Source organism: Rhinoderma darwinii, chromosome 6, assembly GCF_050947455.1.
Source record: "Rhinoderma darwinii isolate aRhiDar2 chromosome 6, aRhiDar2.hap1, whole genome shotgun sequence".
Lineage (NCBI taxonomy): Eukaryota > Metazoa > Chordata > Amphibia > Anura > Rhinodermatidae > Rhinoderma > Rhinoderma darwinii.
Genome location: NC_134692.1, coordinates 40,283,105 through 40,303,783, shown reverse-complemented (window position 1 = coordinate 40,303,783; position 20,679 = coordinate 40,283,105). Strand labels below are relative to the sequence as shown.

The window sequence follows — 20,679 nt, the reverse complement described above, 5'->3', positions numbered from 1 at the left end:
AATATCCTTGTACAGTAAGGTCTAGTTCACATATACGTTGGCCTCCGTTAGGGGCCTCCGTCACAGATTCCGCCTAAAATACCAGAAACATTAATGCCGCATGCTGCGCTATTGTTTCTAGTAAAACCGCGGACATCCCGGCAAAACCCATTAAAGTCAATGGGTTTCGTCGGCTGCCAGTGCTGTCCGTGGTGCAGCAGAACCGTAGTTTTCGGTTATTCACTTGTTCTGCTCCGTCAGAGGAGCAGAACAGAATAACGAATGCAGATGTGAACAGGGCCTTAGTGTGATTTATATTCAATATAGTTTTATTTATTTGTTTCTAGTTGAAGATGGGGAGGTTTTTGACTTCAGAGGAATGAGACTGGATTGGTTCAGATTACAGGTAATTGCTATTTTTTAAACTTCCTTTTTTCATTTGTTACTATATACATAGTTTGATATGTTCTTTAAACCTGAATTATAAAATTAAGAAAAAAAATCATATTATATCCCCATATGATACATTTTCTGAAAGTAGACACCTGGAAAGTTGTGAAAATACCACCCAGCACGTTACTCATGGGTAACGTTTTGTACATAATGCAAAAAAAAAAAACATGTTTGTGGCTAAAAGTCTTGGCCTCCTAAAAATAAAAGTACAAGATGTACAAAGTTCATTAGTGCCACTTTATACCTATGTCTACATGAACATATCTTCACATAATGTAATCTTTCTGATGTCATTTGCAGCTCCCCCCCCCCCCTTCCCTGACTTCAAACAAGAGCTGTGCCCTGAATATTGCATCTAAAAATATTAAGACCTGGTCTCATTTGAATGCTAAGATTGGATTTCAATTTTAATCTGATACAAAGATCTAAAATTCCTATATTTTAGTCGTGACATATTACACACAGTATATAATTGGAAGTTAAAGGAGTTGTCCGGGCGCTGACCAGTTTTTCATACTGATGACCGATCTACAGGATAGGTCATCAGTATATGATCAGTTGGGGTTTGACACCCGGAACCCACACCAATCAGCTGCTCTGGCTGCCTCCGAACACCAGATGTCCGTGCCGGAAGCAGATGGGTCTGGTCACTGCAGTACTGCATCTATGCTATTCAAGTGAATAGGAGCAAAGTTGCAGTTCTGCAGCGCGGCTGCTATGTAGTGTACGCAGCCATCTGCACCTGGCACTGAACACTGCATAACATTTGGTGGCCGGAGGCAGCCGGAACAACTGATCGGTTTGGGGTCTGTGTCGGACCCCCACTGATCATATACTTATGACTTATCCTGTGGATAGTTCATCAAAATAAAAATTGCAACCCCTTTTAAGGCCACGGTCAAATGTGTCGGCTGTTATAGAGTTTTTAATGAGCATTCTGCACCACAAATCCTTAAATTACAGTATGATACCTATAAATGTATTACACCCATTTACACATAGCAGATGTTTTCACTGTGTATTTCATTCTTTGCGAAGTGGGAATCTCCGCCTGTAGCTCCAAAGCCGATTTTTCTGAACTCCCCCTAATAGGGGAAATTGGTAAGACATTTATTTATTGCAAGAGTGCACAACTACTTTTGGTCTGAGGGCCAGACCGCTTTCAATGTGGCTGAAACATGAGGGACATTGTGATATAGTTGGTTACTATGGTCCATGTTCTTATAAGAAAAGCAGGCTGCCATGTAATACTACATTTTCCCCCACAGTGCCTGCTGTAGGAAAAATGTGCAGCCGAACTTCGCTTCCTAAGAATGCAGCTGATTGCCGGGGTTTCAGCTGCTGGCCCGGGCTGATCGCCAAATGGGATAACTCTCTTTTTAAATCCAAAATTTACTTTTGATTTAGCCGCAGGTCTGAGATGAGGGGTAGGCAGATTAGGTGTCTCACAGGAATGGAGTTTCACTGTGTGCCAAGCGCCCATTTTAACAAATCCGCAATTACCTGAATGGGAGAGTAGCTGCCGGAGCCAGCAGGTTCTCCTATAGATAAATGGTAGCATGGTCAGCAGGGTCTGCTTTGGGAACTGCACATATGTGCAGGGAAATAGGGAGTATGTATTATTAATGAAAATGTTAGGGATGGGTTGAGCAGGGGGCAGTTATAGAAGAGAATGTCCTTTCAAAAGCGATCATTCTGCATGTCAGATACTGCCTATGTTCAGCCACCTCTGCCTTTGCACCCCGGTCCTCGTCATACTTCCTGCACAAATTTGTCTGTGCCCCCTTGGGCCGTGTTCACTCGTCCGGTATTTGAAGAGGATTTAAGGCCCTTTTAAATGTGCCAATGAGTGGGCAAACGAGCGTTTATATGAATGCTCGTTCCCAATAACTGCCCTGTGTAAACCGGGCAATGATCAGCCGATAAATAAGCAAACGCTCATTCATTGGCTTATCTGCTCATTAATGCAGCCAATAAAATGGTCACTAGACGACTTCACATCTCCCTGTGTAAACAGGGAGATGTGCGGCCGACATGATGGAAATGTATGGGGACGAACGATTGTAGTAACGATTGTTCATCTCCATACATTACCCAGCATTACTACTTGTGAAAAGAGCAAACAAGTGCCGATCAACAAGCTGTCTCGTCGATCGGCGCTTGTTTTAACGACCCATATCGGGCCATGTGAAAGGACCTTTAGGGGGAGGATTTATACCCCATACACATGCAGTGGAATAATGACCGCCTCCGATTTCTGCTCTGGATTCTTCGAAAAAATCCATGTCAGATTTGCCTACGGCAAAACCTGAAAGTGTAATCATAGCCTAAGGCCTCATGCACACGACCGTAGCCATGTGCCCGGCCGTGATTTTCGGGTCGGCCGGCCACGGAGTGACATCCGCGAGCCGCCTGCAAATCATGGGCCGTGCACATGGCCGCGGCCATTATTTTCAATGAGCCCGCACCGCAGAACACGGCCGTAATAAGACGTGCCCGTTCTTTCTGCGGTGCGGGCTCCTGGGCCATGGACGGACCGCGGAAACAACGGTCGTGTGCATGGCCCCATAGGGATAAATGGGGCCGCAATTCTCCATTTTCGGGGGAATTGCGGCCGCAAAAGCACGTTCGTGTTCATGAGGCCTAAGAGTAATTAATGCAGACTTCCAGGTTGCTGTGTGCTGTATATACTGGTGGATACTATGTTTTTTTTTTTTTTTATGTTGCAAGGGTAAAAACGGACTATAAATATTTAATTGAAAATGTTAGATTTTAAACCAGTTTTTTTTTTTTAATATCACAGAAAATATCACATTATTTGAGCCAGTATAAATTGGGCAATATTTTATCAGACTTCATGATTTTACAGCTTTAACTGCTAGGAAATAGGCACACGAGAGAGAGTTCTGCAGAAATATCAATCTTCCTTCTTGGAAAAGCAGATACAGATTTGCTACGATGCCACATAATTCTGAAAAAGGCCTTTAAGCAGGAGCATATTTAGTATGTGGAACAGGTTCAGGTTGAGATTGTGGGCAATATTTAATGTCTAATTTCTGGCCAATGTGTAAGTCAGATTAATGCTTCAGTCAAAAGCGTCCTGTCCATTTGTATTCTAAGCTTAACAGCAGGGAAGTGTTCTGCAGAGCCGCCATCAATCGCCCGTCTCAGCCAGCACTAAATTATTTGTGGCAGAGCGTAACCCAGAGGAAACCACTTCTCCATAAATTGTTTATAAGATGCCATCTGATATTGTCCTTAGAAGATTTTATTTCTCTGCATTATTTACATTTTTTTAAATTGAACAGGTAATCCGTTTTAAATTTTTGACAAATAGAAATTTCCGTTTTATATTTTTTTTAAATTTTTATTTCTAACTTTCATTTGTGTTAAACTAGGTTAACTTTTGAGATTTGTATTTAAAAATTTGGTAGAATAAATTTACACTTTCAATGTGCTACTTTAGACCTTGTTGATAATCGTGGTGCCTTGTAACGGATTTTTAGTGGCTGTAATGATACATGGCAAGCAGAATGTATGATCAGACCATGACAGTCTGGTTTTTATTCTAAACTTTTTTTATTTTTTTTATAGATTGTGGTGTCTCTACACAGTCTCACTCTGTAACACCCAGTTGTCAATTTATTTATACATTTCTAGGAGGAACAACAAAGGAACAACACAACACTGTATTCTAAGAAAAGATGCCCCAGAGTTATTTTATATGGGGAATACAAGTATTTACTAACACAGACATGTCAGGAGAGGTCAATGTAGATCAAATCTGTGGCACTCTGCAGGTTGTCTGGGTGCTGTAGGTAGGGTTCCCACCCCGTAGATACTTGCAATGAAAAACTCCAGCACTCCTTCGGTTGAAATATGCAAAATAGGTTTATTTTAAATAAGGCAATATAAGAGAAAAGGTCTAACGTTTCGGCCACAATCCGGCCTTTATCAAACTCTATTGCCGCTTACCCATGGTACAAGCTACCCATCTTCACAGCGCCATTTCCTATAAGGTTTTTTTCTATTGACCAGTGGAAATAGGGTTTGATAAAGGCCGGATTGTGGCCGAAACGTTAGACCTTTTCTCTTATATTGCCTTATTTAAAATAAACCTATTTTTTGCATATTTCAACCGAAGGAGTGCTTGAGTTTTTCATTGCAAATGTCAGGAGAGGTGACAGGTCGTCTTTAACTTCAATATACCACTTCCTCCTTCCATGTTAGGCTCCATTAACGTATCGTTTTTCAGGCACGTCACAGTTATACGTTGGGAGTATACCCCTTAACAGCATACAGTGTCATACGTCAGCCATTGACTACCATTAGAAAAAATATGTATACCACGGGGTATACGTTTGTTTTTTTTACTGTGTCCATCTGCATAGAAAAGCTTGGTAGACCACGTTTTTCTATACAGTTATAAAACGGGTATACCGGCCCTGCATATGCATAACCATACGCTGGGTGCATAGGGGGCTGTTTGCACATCGAAGTATACATCCGGATATACTCCCAACAGATACCTCCAAAGTGCCGGAAAATCGGCGTGTGAGTTTTGCACTCAGTGGTCCAGGAAGCTGAGATCTGCTGAGATGATTGGTGGAGTTCTCACACTGAAGCTGCTTTAGCTGTCCCATTATGGGATACGGAGGGAGAACTGTAGTCACGGGTGAATGTCTTACCCTGCTTAAGAGAAATGGCTACAATGTCACTTTAAAGGGAATTTAGCCCTCAAAACAGCTGAGAGCGCTCGATACAGAATAACGAGAGCAGCGTACCTATACCGATGGTGTCGATATCAACGTTTTCATGTCCCGGGCACCACGATCGCCATGAGGGGGACCTTTCATGATCAGTGCTCCAGGCTCCTCACTCAACACCCTCTCACCTCTGCTCTTAGTGACATCTCTAGTAGTCTCCGCATTGGATACTAGTGCCGTCACTCAGAGGGGAGGGGCTGACAACTTTCAGTGAGGAGAGGCACACCAAAACGTTAATCTCGTCATGCAACTTGCATGACCGACACCACAGGTATAGATAGATGCGCTATGCTCCCCATCCTGTATTTAGCGCTATAAGCAGTTTTGAGGGCTACAGTTTCCCTTTAAATTCCAGTTTGCACTATGCTGTTTTAATGCAATTTTTCTTTGTTTAGCTTTTCTTTTTTTTCTTTAAAGGGAATGTGTCGCTAGAATTTTTTTATTTTTTTTAGTTAAACCGTTATTATATACATGATTACACATTGTTCTCATTTTTTTTTTTTTTCACAAGTCAGGAAATATTATAAATTAGATTCTAATTTATAACATTTCCCTGTTCTGGTCACTAGAGGGAGCAATTCCCAAAATTGCAGCATTGGCATGTGGTAAAGCAACCACATTGCTTTATGCTGCAAAATTTGAGAAGACACACACTCGCTCTAGCGTCCTCAAACAATCCCCCCTCCTTTATCCTGGCTAGTGCCAGGAGAAAGGAGGGGATTGAATGTTCAAACCTCCTACACTGTGTGCCGCCATTTTTTGAGCGAATACACAGTGTAGTAGGCTTGCATACAGTGGTAATCACACAGTAAAACACGTACAGTGAAGGAAATAAGTATTTGATCCCTTGCTGATTTTGTAAGTTTGCCCACTGTCAAAGACATGAACAGTCTAGAATTTTTAGGCTAGGTTAATTTTACCAGTGAGAGAAGGATTATTTTAAAAAAATAAAAATAAAGAAAATCACATAGTCAAAATGATATCTATTTATTTGCATTGTTCACAGAGAAATAAGTATTTGATCCCCTACCAACCATTAAGAGTTCAGCCTCCTCCAGACCAGTTACACGCTCCAAATCAACTTGGTGCCTGCATTAAAGACAGCTGTTTTAAATGGTCACCTGTATAAAAGACTCCTGTCCACAGACTCAATTAATCAGTCTGACTCTAACCTCTACAACATGGGCAAGACCAAAGAGCTTTCTAAGGATGTCAGGGACAAGATCATAGACCTGCACAAGGCTGCAATGGGCTACAAAACCATAAGTAAGACGCTGGGTGAGAAGGAGACAACTGTTGGTGCAATAGTAAGAAAATGGAAGACATACAAAATGACTGTCAATCGACATCGATCTGGGGCTCCATGCAAAATCTCACCTCGTGGGGTATCCTTGATCCTGAGGAAGGTGAGAGCTCAGCTGAAAACTACACGGGGGGAACTTGTTAATGATCTCAAGGCAGCTGGGACCACAGTCACCAAGAAAACCATTGGTAACACATCACGCCGTAATGGATTAAAATCCTGCAGTGTCCGCAAGGTCCCCCTGCTCAAGAAGGCACATGTACAGGCCCGTCTGAAGTTTGCAAATGAACATCTGGATGATTCTGAGAGTGATTGGGAGAAGGTGCTGTGGTCAGATGAGACTAAAATTGAGCTCTTTGGCATTAACTCAACTCGCCGTGTTTGGAGGAAGAGAAATGCTGCCTATGACCCAAAGAACACCGTCCCCACTGTCAAGCATGGAGGTGGAAACATTATGTTTTGGGGGTGTATCTCTGCTAAGGGCACAGGTCTACTTCACCGCATCAATGGGAGAATGGATGGAGCCATGTACCGTCAAATCCTGAGTGACAACCTCCTTCCCTCCACCAGGACATTAAAAATGGCTCGTGGCTGGGTCTTCCAAGACCTTAATCCCATCGAAAACTTATGGAGGGAGCTGAAGATCCGAGTTGCCAAGCGACAGCCTCGAAATCTTAATGATTTACAGATGATCTGCAAAGAGGAGTGGGCCAAAATTCCATCTAACGTGTGCAAACCTCATCACCAACTACAAAAAACGTCTGACTGCTGTGCTTGCCAACAAGGGTTTTGCCACCAAGTATTAAGTCTTGTTTGCCAAAGGGATCAAATACTTATTTCTCTGTGCACAATGCAAATAAATATATATAATTTTGACAATGTGATTTTCTGTTTTTTTAAAAAAATATAATCTATCTCTCACTGGTAAAATTAACCTAGCCTAAAAATTCTAGACTGTTCATGTCTTTGACAGTGGGCAAACTTACAAAATCAGCAAGGGATCAAATACTTATTTCCTTCACTGTACATACACAGAAATAACTTACCTGCTCCTGCCGCCTCCGCTCCGTCCGCTCCTAGTGCTTGCTTCTAATCACATATCCGGAAGCCGCGACTGGAAGTAGTCCTCTTACTGTCCGGCCGCGGCTTCTGGTCCACAAGAAAATGGCGCCGGATGTCGCTCGGCCGAAGACCTTCCATTTGGACTGTGTGGGAGCGGCACATGCACCGTTCCCACACAGACGGCGTACACCATAGTGAATGCGAATGGCTCCCGTTCGCATTCTCTCTGGGGATGTATGTGCCGTATTACATCTCTGTATGTGTCGTTAATTGACACATACAGAGATGAAAAAAAAAATGGCAGCCCCCATAGTGAAGAAAAAGTTAGCAAAAAAAAAAAGTAAAACACAAACACACAAAATTTCTTTTCATAAAACACTAAAAGCAAATTAATATAAAAAATTTTTTTTTCGCGACACCCGTCCTTTTGAATCCAAAAGCAGAAGTGCATCAAATTGCAAAATGTGATCTGGTCCTTACAATCAGTATCATTTATGCTTTGTTTTTGTTTCCTCTATTGATACTGGACACTGCGCTGTTATCTCTGAGCATGACACCCTAGCTCAGTACTATTAATTCAACTCATTAGTTCTCACAACCGTTTCAAGAAAAACACGAGCCTTGCCAGAAACCTGGTTGCCACATAGTGATTTAATGATGCCGTTCTTAATTCAAATTATAGCAAATAAAAGTGAATTATAGACATCAATTTTACACTGTTTAAAGTCTGGACAAAGAATTCAATTTTTTTAAATGTCAGACATTGTTTTACAAGTAAGACATAAAAGTGATTGTCAGATTCGGAGCCAAAGATGTGTTGGCTGAAGACTGAATAGAAGAAGTGCACAAACATCTGTGCAACAGTAGCTGAATAGCACTTTGTCTGGTCTGACCTGAGAACGCTTTGATGATTGCAGAATTCCTTCCGCTTGTATTATTTTTGGCCTGGAAGCCAGGAGGCTGTGCATCAAAATGCAGAATGGCTTCTACAAAAACAGGCTGCCCTTTTCTTGGTCGCCTTTCAAGGAAGAAAAAAAAATAAACCACTTTAAAGTCAAGCTATCTGGGCATTTTGTCTTTGTTTGGTGATAACGGTGAAATTATGCTTCAAAAGATGTGCTGACAAACCTTAACATCCCACTTTGATTGAGTCATGGAAATCCAGAGAGCGTTTTAACAGATTCATAGCTGCTCGAAATGAAATACAGAGGAACTTAAAGCTGAGGAATTTTCATCAGAAGTGGCTGCCAAACTTCTCTTTAAGCTACTTTAAAAAAATAAATTAAAAAAAAGTCACAAAATCTGAGCTTTATCCTTTCAACAATGGTTCTTTAATCCTCCAGAATTCCAATCCCAAGGTTTCTTAGTAGGTTTTGTACAGTACACTGATGACTGGTGCAATGAAGTTCTGGAGAGACCCATAGTGGAGGTGGATTGGGTAGACCTTGTTGGTGTTGGGTGGCAGTGGCATGGTTAATTGGGTCCTAAACTTAGCAAAGGCCGCTTTGTATCATCTCTCTGATCTTTGAATGCAGGCAACCAATGGAAATGATGGATGTTTTCTATACCTAAGTTCCAGGACACACATACAGAACGATCTACTGGAACGGTCTTTCATTTCTATTTTTCATAAGCAAAATAACTTGACAATTGCATTATGGCATATCTATTGTATGGCACCCTTGCAGCTCCATTGCCACCTTTCACCACACAAAGCACATCCAACCTGTCTCCTCCCAATGTGCCCGGACTTCTGTCAATCAGACTGGAGGCTTTCGTTCTCTGCACTGTATCCCCTGCATGCGGCTTACCGTGAATGGCTTTGTCAGCCTGTTCTTTTACTTGGTGTAGGTACTCCACCTGGAAAATCCAGATCTGGATATGATCCAGCACTTATGGAATACAGACTACTGCCAGTAGTTCCAGGATGGTGTGGCAACCCCTCCTTGCCATTCTCATTTCAGCTATGGTGTATGCTAGAGGGAAAGGTTTAGGGAAATACAAATGTGAACGTCTACTGTGTAAATTATTTGACATTACATCTGTATCAGTGTTTCTGTTGCTCAGAGGAGCAGAACGAAAATACTGGAAGTGCCGATCCCGTTGCATGACAGACATCGGCGTCCGACGGAATCGAATGACTTTAATGGGGTCAGTCGGGTTTCTGTCATTGTGTCTGTCGTTTTATTGTTTCCGGTATTTTGGGCCGGATCTGTGACTTGGGCCCCTAATGGAGCCTCCAACGCAGATCGGAACAGGCTCCTAAGCAGTTGTAATCTTATTGTGACCGGTATGCAGGACCTGTATGGCTTAATACACAATTTCTCTGGATTTCCATTGGATAGAATGATTTTTGTTGCATTGTTTAAGAAGTATTGAATGTATAAATTTTTTGTATTGGTCTTTAAATGCTGGTGTTGTAGTCTATAACGTTCCATATTTCATCTCTTCAAGGCCTACACCAGTGTTTCCAAAGCATCACTGAGTCTCGCTGACCACAGGGAGCTTGGAAAGATGATGAACACCATAATATTTCATACAAAGATGGTAGATTCCTTAGTTGAAATGCTTGTGGAAACATCTGATCTCTCCATATTTTGGTAAGAACCTTGCTGTATTTCAATACTTTGCCAATTAGCAGCTTTATATTCGGAATAATTCTGATTTGAGACATTCTTGCTAGACATCAAGTATGGTTTTTTTTCATGTAAGGAAAATTGTATATTCGAGTGAATGGTAGGCGTGAAAACACATTAGTCCATTAAAGTGAGATACATTCATATGACAAAATGGACATATCATAACCATGGTGAATGTATTTAAACAGACGCCATAAAAGCATGGTGGAAATGGAATGTTTTTAGCCGTAGACGTTCCATTTGACTTCGTTAGATGTAAATCTTGGCGTCCGTACAGCTATTTACAAGTGAGCGGACATCATATACTTCAACTAGGCTATTTAATACAAGTAAAAAAACCAGTATGCAGCTGTTTATATGGCAAACATATGCCAAAAAGACACTTTTTTTTGGCAAGCCCATGTAAACCTTTGGCTACGTCACAGTATGCATTTGGATAGACAATAGACTGTACACGTTTTGGATGGACATTCCCCCCCACTCATATATAGCCTAATCCAAAGAGAGTGGCACAGCCACTCCAGTGATCGGGGTCTCTGCATTCTATAGAAGGTGCAGTTTGAAGAATGACATTCCAGTTACAGTGTTTTGTGTTGTTTTTGTTGTTTTTGTTTTTTTTTTAATATTTAGCTTTTACAGTCGAGCATTTGAGAAGATGTTTCAGCAGTGTTTGGAGCTGCCATCACAATCAAGATACTCTATCTCATTCCCTCTCATTTGCACTCATTTTATGAGCTGCACCCATGAACTTTGTCCTGAAGAGGTAAGAATTTGTCTACTTTTTTATTTTTAATTTTTTTTAATTTTAATGTTTTCAGCATGTATGTATAGTTAATTGTACACAGTATAAATCTTTTCCGATCTGTCATGAGGCTAGGTTGTTGACATGCTTTTGTGGCCGCTATTTATCCACATTTTTGCAGATAAAATGCAGACTCCTTCATTTCTATGGCCCCATGTACAAGACGTGATTTTCGCGGATCCGTGCTAGGGCCGCAAATCCAGACCACAAAAACTTAGGACAAGTAATTTTGCGGGTTCACGAATACTGGTGAATTGTTGCGGATCCATGAGTCCTGATGACACACAGTTGCACAACAAAGGTTTTTGAGGTCCGATGGACCACAACGGACCCATGATTTTGCGGTCGTGTGCCTGAGGCCTGAGGAGTGTTTTTATTATGAAACACGTTGAGTTATAGGACACATGAAGACCGCTTAAAACCAATGTAGTCCGTTCATTCCTAGTGATAAATATGAAAACCGGTCAAACCAATGCAGTTAAAAGAACAAAATAATTATACTCAATAAAACCCTTAGAAGATACTGAAATACTAGTTTCTACAATATGTTATAAATGTGTTAATTTGAATGGTCTACTATATATAAGAAATCCGCATCCATGTATCGGTCTATACATTACATCACCTTTACTTTCCACAGGTTTGGACAGTTGTGAGGGATTTACTAAAACGGGTCAGTTCACACAGTTTTTTTTTATACAAGTTTTTTGACACTGAAACAACGGCTCGCGGGAAAAAGAAGGGACATGCCCTATCTTCGGGCATTTACGTCTCTGACCTCCCACTGACATCAATGGGAGGCAGAGAAAGCGTATTTCGCTGAGTTTTTGCCCATCGGCACTCAATGGCCGTGGGTGAAAACCCCCCCCCCCGAAAAACGGCTTGCAAGCAGAGTAAAATCTGCCTCCAAATTCCAAACGAAATTTTGAGGCAGATTTTCGCCCTGCCAAAAACTCTGTGTGAACATAGCCTAAATCTACAAGATTGGGTTGTATTGAGGCAGGCAAAATATTCTATGTTGTTTTTTTTTTTTCTTATTTTAAACATCAAAATATATCCTCCCAGTATGTTTTTTGTGTTTGTGCTGCACAGCTGCCTGCTATGTTTTTCTTAGGCCCTGTTCACACACCGTTTTTTTGCAGGCAGAGAATTCTGCTTGGAAAAATCAGCTTCGGTTATTTTTAAGTGGTTTTGGACCACAGGTGTTTTTGGGGTTTTTTTTACGCGAATTTTGCAGCGTTTTAAAAATTTTTTTGCCTCTGTCTTCAACAGGCAAAGGAAAAAAACACGAACGCTTTTTGCCATAAAATGCGTCAAAACGTTGCGGCCGTTCACAAAGTTTTTTTCTGTCTCCCATTGACTTCAATGGGGTTTTTGAGGCGGAAAATGCCTCAATATAGGGCATGTCGCTTCTTTTTCCCCACAAGTTTTTCCCGCTCGCAGGAAAAAAAACGCCTCCACCTTCCATCGAAATCAGTGGAAGGCAATTTCGGCCGTTTCTTGGCGTGTTTTTGCCACGGTTTCCGCGGCAAAAAAACACGTAAAAAGCTCTGTGTTAACAGGGCCTGGTTCTCAAAAGGCCCTCTTAATACACAGTTTTTTGCAGGCAGGTAAAATCTGCCTCAGAATTATGTCAGGAATTTTGAAGGAATTATGTCAGGAATGGCTAGGAAAACGCCTCAGCCTCTCATTGAAGACACATTGAAATCAAGGCGGCAATTCTGGCAGTTTTTGGTGCTGATTCTGACGCAGTTTCCGCGTCAAAATGCATGCCAAAAAACTGTGTGAACAGAGCCTAAGTGTCCTTCCTTTTTTGAGTCCGATTTAAAACTAAGCAGTACAGGTTATGGTGAATAATTGTTTAGAGGGTTCTAAATATACACGTTGTATGAATTTTATTGCAAATTTGACCCTTGTCCTACCTTGTCCCTCTGTCACTTCTCTCCAGCCACTAAGTTGCGAGGTGGCCAGAATTCTGCTTGCTGAGCTATGCTGTTTCCATAACTCCCATAAAAGTGAATGGGAATTATGGCAACAGCGTAGCACAGGGAGCGACGAAAACCGGGTAGCTCTCTATGCTACACTCTTCTTTTTCTCTAACTCCCATTCACTTCTTTGGAGGTTATGGAAGCAGCAAGGAGCTCAGCAAGCTTGGCTGTTTCTGTACTCTAGGCCACGTCTTAACTCCGTGCCTGGAGAGCATCGACAGCGGGACAAGGTGGGACAGGGGTAAGGTGGCCCCGTTCTAGAGATAGATGTGGGTCTCTAAGGTGGGACCCGCATCTATCGAACATTTCTCATATACTATGGATCTGCCATAAATGTTTGAGATGACCATACAACAAAATTATAATATATTATATATAATAACATATATGAGGGTTTGAATAAATTTTATCTACTTGTTATTAATTGATGTAACAAAATATTACATTATCAATGGCAGAAATATTACTAATCGTATTTTGTAACAATTCAGAGGCATCACATTGGAGATCGCAGTCTGTCTCTGTGTAACATGTTCTTGGATGAAATGGCAAAACAAGCTCGGAATCTCATCACCGATATCTGCACAGAACAGTGCACCCTAAGTGATCAGGTAAAAACCTTTTACGTTTCATTTCTGAAGGTGAGGAAAGAGACCGCTTTTTAAAGGGCTTGTCTTATGAAAATAACATCTTTGTAAATAGAAGCCGATCACCACTGGTCTGGTCTGGATTCTCTAACTTCCAGTGATCGACTGTTATCACCAGGGGAAACTACATTCGCTTCTACATTTTCCCTGCAGCATTAAATACCTGCCATTCAAATAAAAAGCAAACTATAGTGGATGGACAGACGAGCACCACCAGAGTGGGAGCAGCTCTTACAGATAGTATGGGAACCCCTGTAAGGGTTTGTTTGGTTAGTAACAAAGTGTAAATGCGAATTACTATACAACTCAGACCTACCTATCACTGGATGTGATGCAAACAAAGCATTTGGGGGATTATATGAAGACTGGCGTGTCAAACGGCAAACGCCAAACGGCAAACGCCAAACTAAACTTATTTACCGGGAAATTTGCCAAATATATTAAAGGGATTTTCCAGGTTCTGACAACTGATGACCTATCGGACGTACATGCCGGAAGCAGTTGGCTCTGGCAACTGAATAGTGGCCGAGTTGCAGTACTGCAACTCTGCTACTATTCTAGTGAATAGGAGCAGAACTGCGGTTCTGCAGCACGGCCGCTATGCCAATTGTTTCCGGGCTCCGTCCATAGCATTATGCACTACAACATCCGGTGCCCGCAGGCCACCGGAGCGGCTTATCGGTGCGAGGTCCAGGTGTCGGACCCTCACCGATGACATACTGGTGACCTATCTGTTGGATAGGTCATCAGTTGTCAAAAGCTGGACAACTCCTTTTGATGTGCACACAATTTCTGGCAGAAATTAAGAATAAATCTGTTGTACCGGTGGTTGCCACGCTTCCTCCTTCTAAACCCCACCTTTTTCTCGCCACTTTCGGAAAGCTGCGAGAAAAGTAAACGGTTGCAATTTTTAGTGCAACTATGGCATGCGCCAAACTTGAGCTGGCGTAAGTCTTTTTATGTATCCCCCCCATGTGCTTTAATTTTCTACAACACATTGGTTCTTCTGTATTGTGTACGTTTTGTGAAATTAAGAGAATAACTACTAAAGATGTGTACAAAGTACATATATTTTAGATACATTGGTTTAATAGAATAGAAAATGATTTGCAAAAAGTGCACGTAGCCTTTATTATTTGGCTGAAATTTATAACTGGGCTTTTAGCTTTTTTTCTCTAAAAGGAACAGAATAGGATTTATGGGAGAAGGGGATCTACCAAATACAGGCAGAACTGCTCTTTAAGTCTTTTTTTTTTTTTTTTTGTGTTGCTATTAAGAACAACCTCAAAAATACCAACTGTATTTAAAAAAAGATTCAAACAAAGGCACATAGCTTTATATTATCTATAGAGCAGTTCATGTTTGTATGGTTTTTAATGTTGCATTGAAAAGTTGTTTTCTTTTAAGTTTACATCTTTGATTTTGTCTCGGAATTGTATCGTACGTCTCTTTAACTGCTTAGCAAGGCAAATGTTGGGATAAGAATGCCTACCGAATAGATCCTATTATTATGAGATGCTTGGATTCCAAGGATTTATTTATTTTTTTCTTTTGCTTCATTATTCAACTGTAGCTACTGCCAAAACACTGTGCCAAAACAATCAGTCAAGCAGTGAACAAAAAGTCAAAAAAGCAGACCGGAAAGAAAGGAGAACCTGAGAGAGAAAAACCTGGGGTTGAAAGCATGAGAAAAAATAGACTTGTGGTTACAAAGTAAGATTCACTATTCGATTTCTGCAAATAAATATTGTTTTAATTTGTATTTCCCCCACATGATGAGTTTTTCAGAATTGAAGTTCCTATTAACCCCTTAACAACCTATGACGGATATATTCATCATTGGGATCTCGTGGGTACTCCCACTGTAACCATGAGATCAGCGGCAGGAGCGCGGCTGTTGTACACAGCCAGGCTACTGCTGCAACTGCCGGGTCAGAGAGAACTCCGATCCCGGCAGTTTAACCGTTTTTAGATGTCGCGATCAATAGCGAGTGCGGCATCTAAGGTGTTTGACAATGGCAGAAATGCGGGGGGTTTTTTGCACTCCCTTTCAAAAAAATTATTAAAGATCATCAATAAATTATGTGTACTTTAAAATGGTGCCATTGAAAAATTCAACTCGTCCTGCAAAAAACAAACCGTTATACAGATACATTGAGAGAAGAATAAAAAAAGTTGATATGTGAGGTGGGAAAAAATTATTTGGTCGTTAAGGCCCAAACAGGCCTGCAACTTTAAGGGGCCAAGTTGTCTCCAAAAAATAAATGAAGAATATATATAGATAATCTGTGCAAGTTAACAAAGAATAATCCGAGTAGTATTAGGCTGGGTTCACACGACCTATTTTCAGACGTAAACGAGGCGTATTATGCCTCGTTTTACGTCTGAAAATAAGGCTACAATACGTTGGCAAACATCTGCCCATTCATTTGAATGGGTTTGCCGACGTACTGTGCAGACAACCTGTCATTTACGCGTCGTCGTTTGACAGCTGTCAAACGACGACGCGTAAAAATACAGCCTCGTCAAAAGAAGTGCAGGACACTTCTTTCAGACGTAATTTGAGCCGTTCTTCATTAAACTCAATGAAGCACAGCTCAAAATTTACCGCTGTCAGAGAAGCCTCGCAAAATGTGAGGAGGAGCATTTACGTCTGAAACGGGGCAGCTGTTTTCTCCTGAAAACAGTCTGTCTTTTCAGACGTAAATGCCTGCTATCGTGTGCACATACCCTTAGGTAACAGAAGTGAGACCCAATTCCATACATCTAGTACATTAATTAGTCTCTTATATGTGGGAAAATGTACTGGTTCTCCTTGAGGAGATCCAGCTGGTGTAGGGAATCTTACAGGCAATGCTTCCTGGGAAAAGTATGCAAATTAGCGCTTCAGTTTTCCTGTAGTGCCACCTATAGGTAGCTACCCTGTCGGTCAATGGTTGCACATTGACTTACAGGGTATATACCTATAGGCGGCAGAAAAGAGAATTTTACATGATGATAAATAAGCTTGTCATTAGGGAATGGTCCAGTTTCAGAAAATGAAGCTTGGACTTTGTATAATAAGAAAGTTATCTAATATGCTTTCTGTATCAATTCCTCAGTCTCCAGATCTCTGCTTGTTCTCAGTCATTTAATGGGAACCTTAGTGATAGACACACCGATCATATAACTGTACTGTAACAAGCCGTGCACCTGTGTGTCACATGACCAGAACAGCGCAATTCAGATAGTGCCTGTAAAGCATGTGGTTTTATACACGAAGTACTATAATGCAGCAAAACCACATGAAAAACATTGACATTCATGAACAACACCCTGAGGCAAAGGCAACAAACACCATACCGAAGTTTTGTTTTCGCTTTTACATTTTATTAGGCTAGGTTCACTCTGCTGATTGATGCTCCAGACGTATTCAACTGCCTACATACCTGTTTTTTGTATGGAGTTATATGCCAAAAAGTTATTGTTTTTATATACATTTTGACCAATGAATAACCTATTGGTACGATAGATTTGTACTTTCGGGTGTATACATCAAATGGACCACCCAGACGTGGTGTGAACACAGCCTTACTGAAGCGGTGTGCAGATGTAGGAAAGATGAATATGAAGACTTATCACAAATTTGTATTCAACTATAGTTTGTATTTCTTTCTTTTTGCTTTATTCCCCCATAGTTTGGATAAGCTACATACTGCACTTTCAGAACTCTGCTTCTCTATTAATTATGCTCCCAATATGGTGGTATGGGAACATACGTTCACCCCGAGAGAATATCTGACCTCGCACTTGGAAATCCGCTTCACCAAGTAAGTGTCGGACACCTGCTATGAAGTTTATTCTTTATTTTTAACAACTTTGCGAAAAGTAGAATTGCAGATACATCAGAAGTGTCATTTCCAAAAAATATCAAAGTATTTCTATGAGGTAAAATTGTGTGTGGAATTCAGGGGTTATCTGTCATCTGTTCTATATGGGACAGGAAGATGCTTGAGGCTTAGCATGGAATGTATCGCTTATAATGTCAGCAGAGGTGAAGCCAAAATATAAACCGTTCTTTAGATTAAAAGATCTAATATTTGCGTTTTGTCCCAGTATTTTTGCGCTGGCTGACAAAATGCAGAGTTCCCTAATATTGAGCTAATCTAATAACTAAGGCTGGGTTTACACCCAGTTTTTTGCAGGCAGAAAATCTGCCTCAAAATTCCGTTTGTAATTTTGAGGCAGATTTTGCTCTGCATGCACGCCGATTTTCGCTGCATTTTTCGCCCGCGACCATGGAGTGCTGTGGGCAAAAACTCTGCAAAAAAAGCTTTCTCTGCCTCCCATTGTCAATGGGAGGTCAGAGATGTAAATGCTCGAAGATAGGGCATGTCAATTCTTTTTCACGCAAGCCGGTTTATCCGCTCACAGGAAAAAAACTCCTCCGCCTCCCATTGAAGTCAATGGGAGGCATTTTTGGCGCGCTTTCCGACGCGGTTTCCGCATAAAAAAAAGTATTAAAAAACTCAGTGTGAACTTACCCTAAGAATGACTTCGGCTGGGAGACACCCAAGTCCCCAGTCAGGTACCCCTGGCTTCCTCCAGAATCATATTAGTCAAAAATGACTATCTGTATACTGTCCAAAATATCCTAGTTCCTGCTCTGGGGAGTGGTGGCCATCTTGGGAATCACTGCTCGCCACCAGTGCTTGTCATGAATGAAGGGGACACTTTTTGTTGAGTGCCTTGCTTTGTAACAACCCACAGATATTACCACTGCTGCCTGCCAAACAATATATCCAAAACATTCGGCAATCTGAAGTGGGAAACTCTAGCATTGGGGTGTATTAGGTTTAAGTTTGTCTCTCCCGGGAATTTCCCCAGAAATACATGGAAAAATAAGTTTCTCATGTGGCCTCTTCATGAGAGTTCCTGTTTCGTTTTAATGCACTGTTACGTCTATTGCAGGGCCTGAGGTGGCGAATGGGGGATTTAATGAACAACACAGAAAACGCCAAAATCCTTGTCATGCCCTGCCCCCCTGGTCCTTACACTAGGCTTAACAGTATATCCGGTTTTTTTTTTTTTTTTACAGAGTATTCCTTTCAATTAGTGGTTGTACCCAAAATCTCTTACCAGTCTAGGAGACCTAGACAACTAATACTCGACAATTTGGGAATTTATTTGGAAGTAATTCTATCTAATGGTGACTACTTCTAGATACTAAATATATGGGTCATATAACGACAACTACTCTGTACAGACTTAGAGGTTTGTTCATTGGTATAAAGTTTGTTTCCTAACTAGGTATTGGGAATTTATATATGGGTGTAATTGAATTAGCAGTGTTACTGAGAACCACTTTATTCATATCAGACGGCAAGCTACAGGACAAGTAATTGGTCCTCAGTTGTCTTTTCATTTTGCTATTCCTGCTTTGTAGATTTACTAATATTCCATTATTTCCCCCATACAGGTCTATTGTGGGCATGACAATGTACAATCAGGCCACGCAAGAGATCGCAAAGCCCTCAGAGTTATTAACTAGTGTAAGGGCCTACATGACGGTGCTTCAGTCAATAGAAAACTATGTGCAGATTGACATTACAAGGGTTTTTAACAATGTTCTACTTCAACAAACACAACATCTTGACAGCCATGGAGAGCCAACAATCACCAGTTTGTATACTAATTGGTAAGTACTTGCAACGACCGGTTTTCTTTGTCTGACTTCATGTTATTTCTTGTCTAGCAAGTCAAATCTAACTTTTTAACGTTTTTATATGCAATTCCTGAGAGAGGTGCTGTATGAATGTATACAATGGAGTCTAGGAGCGGACACCGCAATGTTGAAACTGTGCATCTGCACTGGAGCAAAGCACGCAAGACGCACTTTAAAGAGGCTCTGTCACCACATTATAAGTGGCCTATCTTCTACATAATGTGATCAGCGCTGTAATGTAGATTACAGCAATGTTTTTTATTTAGAAAAAAAACGATCAATTTTAGTTATGACCTATTTTAGATTTATGCTAATGACTTTCTTAATGCCCAACTGGGCGTGTTTTAACTTTTGACCAAGTGGGCGTTGTAAAGAGAAGTGTATGATGATGTCCAATCAGCGCCATACACTTCTCTCCATTCATGTACTCGGCACATAGTGATCTTGTGAGATCATGATGTGCTGTCACTTACTCACACATTAACGTTACTGAAGTGTCTTGAGCGTTAATAGACATCACTTCCAGCCAGGACGCGATGTCTATTCACAATCCCGACACTTCGGTAACGTTTGTGTGGGACTTAATGACCGCAAGCGTTCTCTCGCGAGATCACTCTTGCTGTCATTAACTCCCACACAAACTTTACCGAAGTGTCGGGATTGTGAATAGACATTGTGTAAATGAATGGAGAGAAGTGTATGACGCTGATTGGTCAACATCATACACTTCTCTTTACAACGCCTACTTGGTCAAAAATGATCATTTTTCTAAATTAAAAACACGCTGTAATCTACATTACAATGCCGATCACATTATGTAGAAGATAGGCCACTTATAATGTGGTGACAGAGCCTCTTTAAACGTGACGTGTGAACCCAGCCGAATATTTCTGGCAGTAGTTCTCTGGGCCAGCAATAGACATTCAATGATGTTTGTTTTTAGGACCTTGCCAAATTGTTTTCTTTGCTAAATTCACACACAGTGTTTACTTGCGTTTTCTATGGCATTTAAAATGTCTTATTTTTTCTTCTCAAAAACCCTACAGCCAGATGTTACTTCAAAGTCTATAGTAAAATACGAGAGAACCTGCATACACAGCTTTTTTAAGTTTGTGGCCTTTTTGTAGCGTTTTTGGAGTCCGTGGCATTTTCTTTCAAAACTCATCATGCTCTAGGTATGATGTGTGTGTGTGTGTTTATTTTTTATGGTATTTTTACATAGGCCTTTCTATAGGATTTGAAAAATGCCAGGAAAAACGCATGTACAAAAAAGAAACTTATTGGGCCCAGCACGAGTCTCTGCCTTTCTACACCCCACAGTGAAATTTCACAGTCA

The 20,679-nt window shown here is 41.0% G+C and overlaps 1 protein-coding gene across 3 annotated transcripts in view; it reads left to right on the top strand.

Annotated features, from left to right (window-relative positions):
- Nucleotides 1–20,679, top strand: part of NCKAP1 (NCK associated protein 1) — a 103,910-nt gene that overhangs the window by 62,173 nt on the left and 21,058 nt on the right. For 2 of the 3 annotated variants that reach the window (XM_075829543.1, XM_075829541.1), the window contains 7 exons: nucleotides 327–385; nucleotides 10,018–10,163; nucleotides 10,833–10,965; nucleotides 13,484–13,603; nucleotides 15,213–15,352; nucleotides 17,317–17,448; nucleotides 19,098–19,316. In XM_075829543.1, the coding sequence (XP_075685658.1) occupies nucleotides 327–385; nucleotides 10,018–10,163; nucleotides 10,833–10,965; nucleotides 13,484–13,603; nucleotides 15,213–15,352; nucleotides 17,317–17,448; nucleotides 19,098–19,316 (949 nt within the window). The remainder of the gene's footprint in view (nucleotides 1–326; nucleotides 386–10,017; nucleotides 10,164–10,832; nucleotides 10,966–13,483; nucleotides 13,604–15,212; nucleotides 15,353–17,316; nucleotides 17,449–19,097; nucleotides 19,317–20,679) is intronic. The other variant, XM_075829542.1, reaches the window with a different exon arrangement.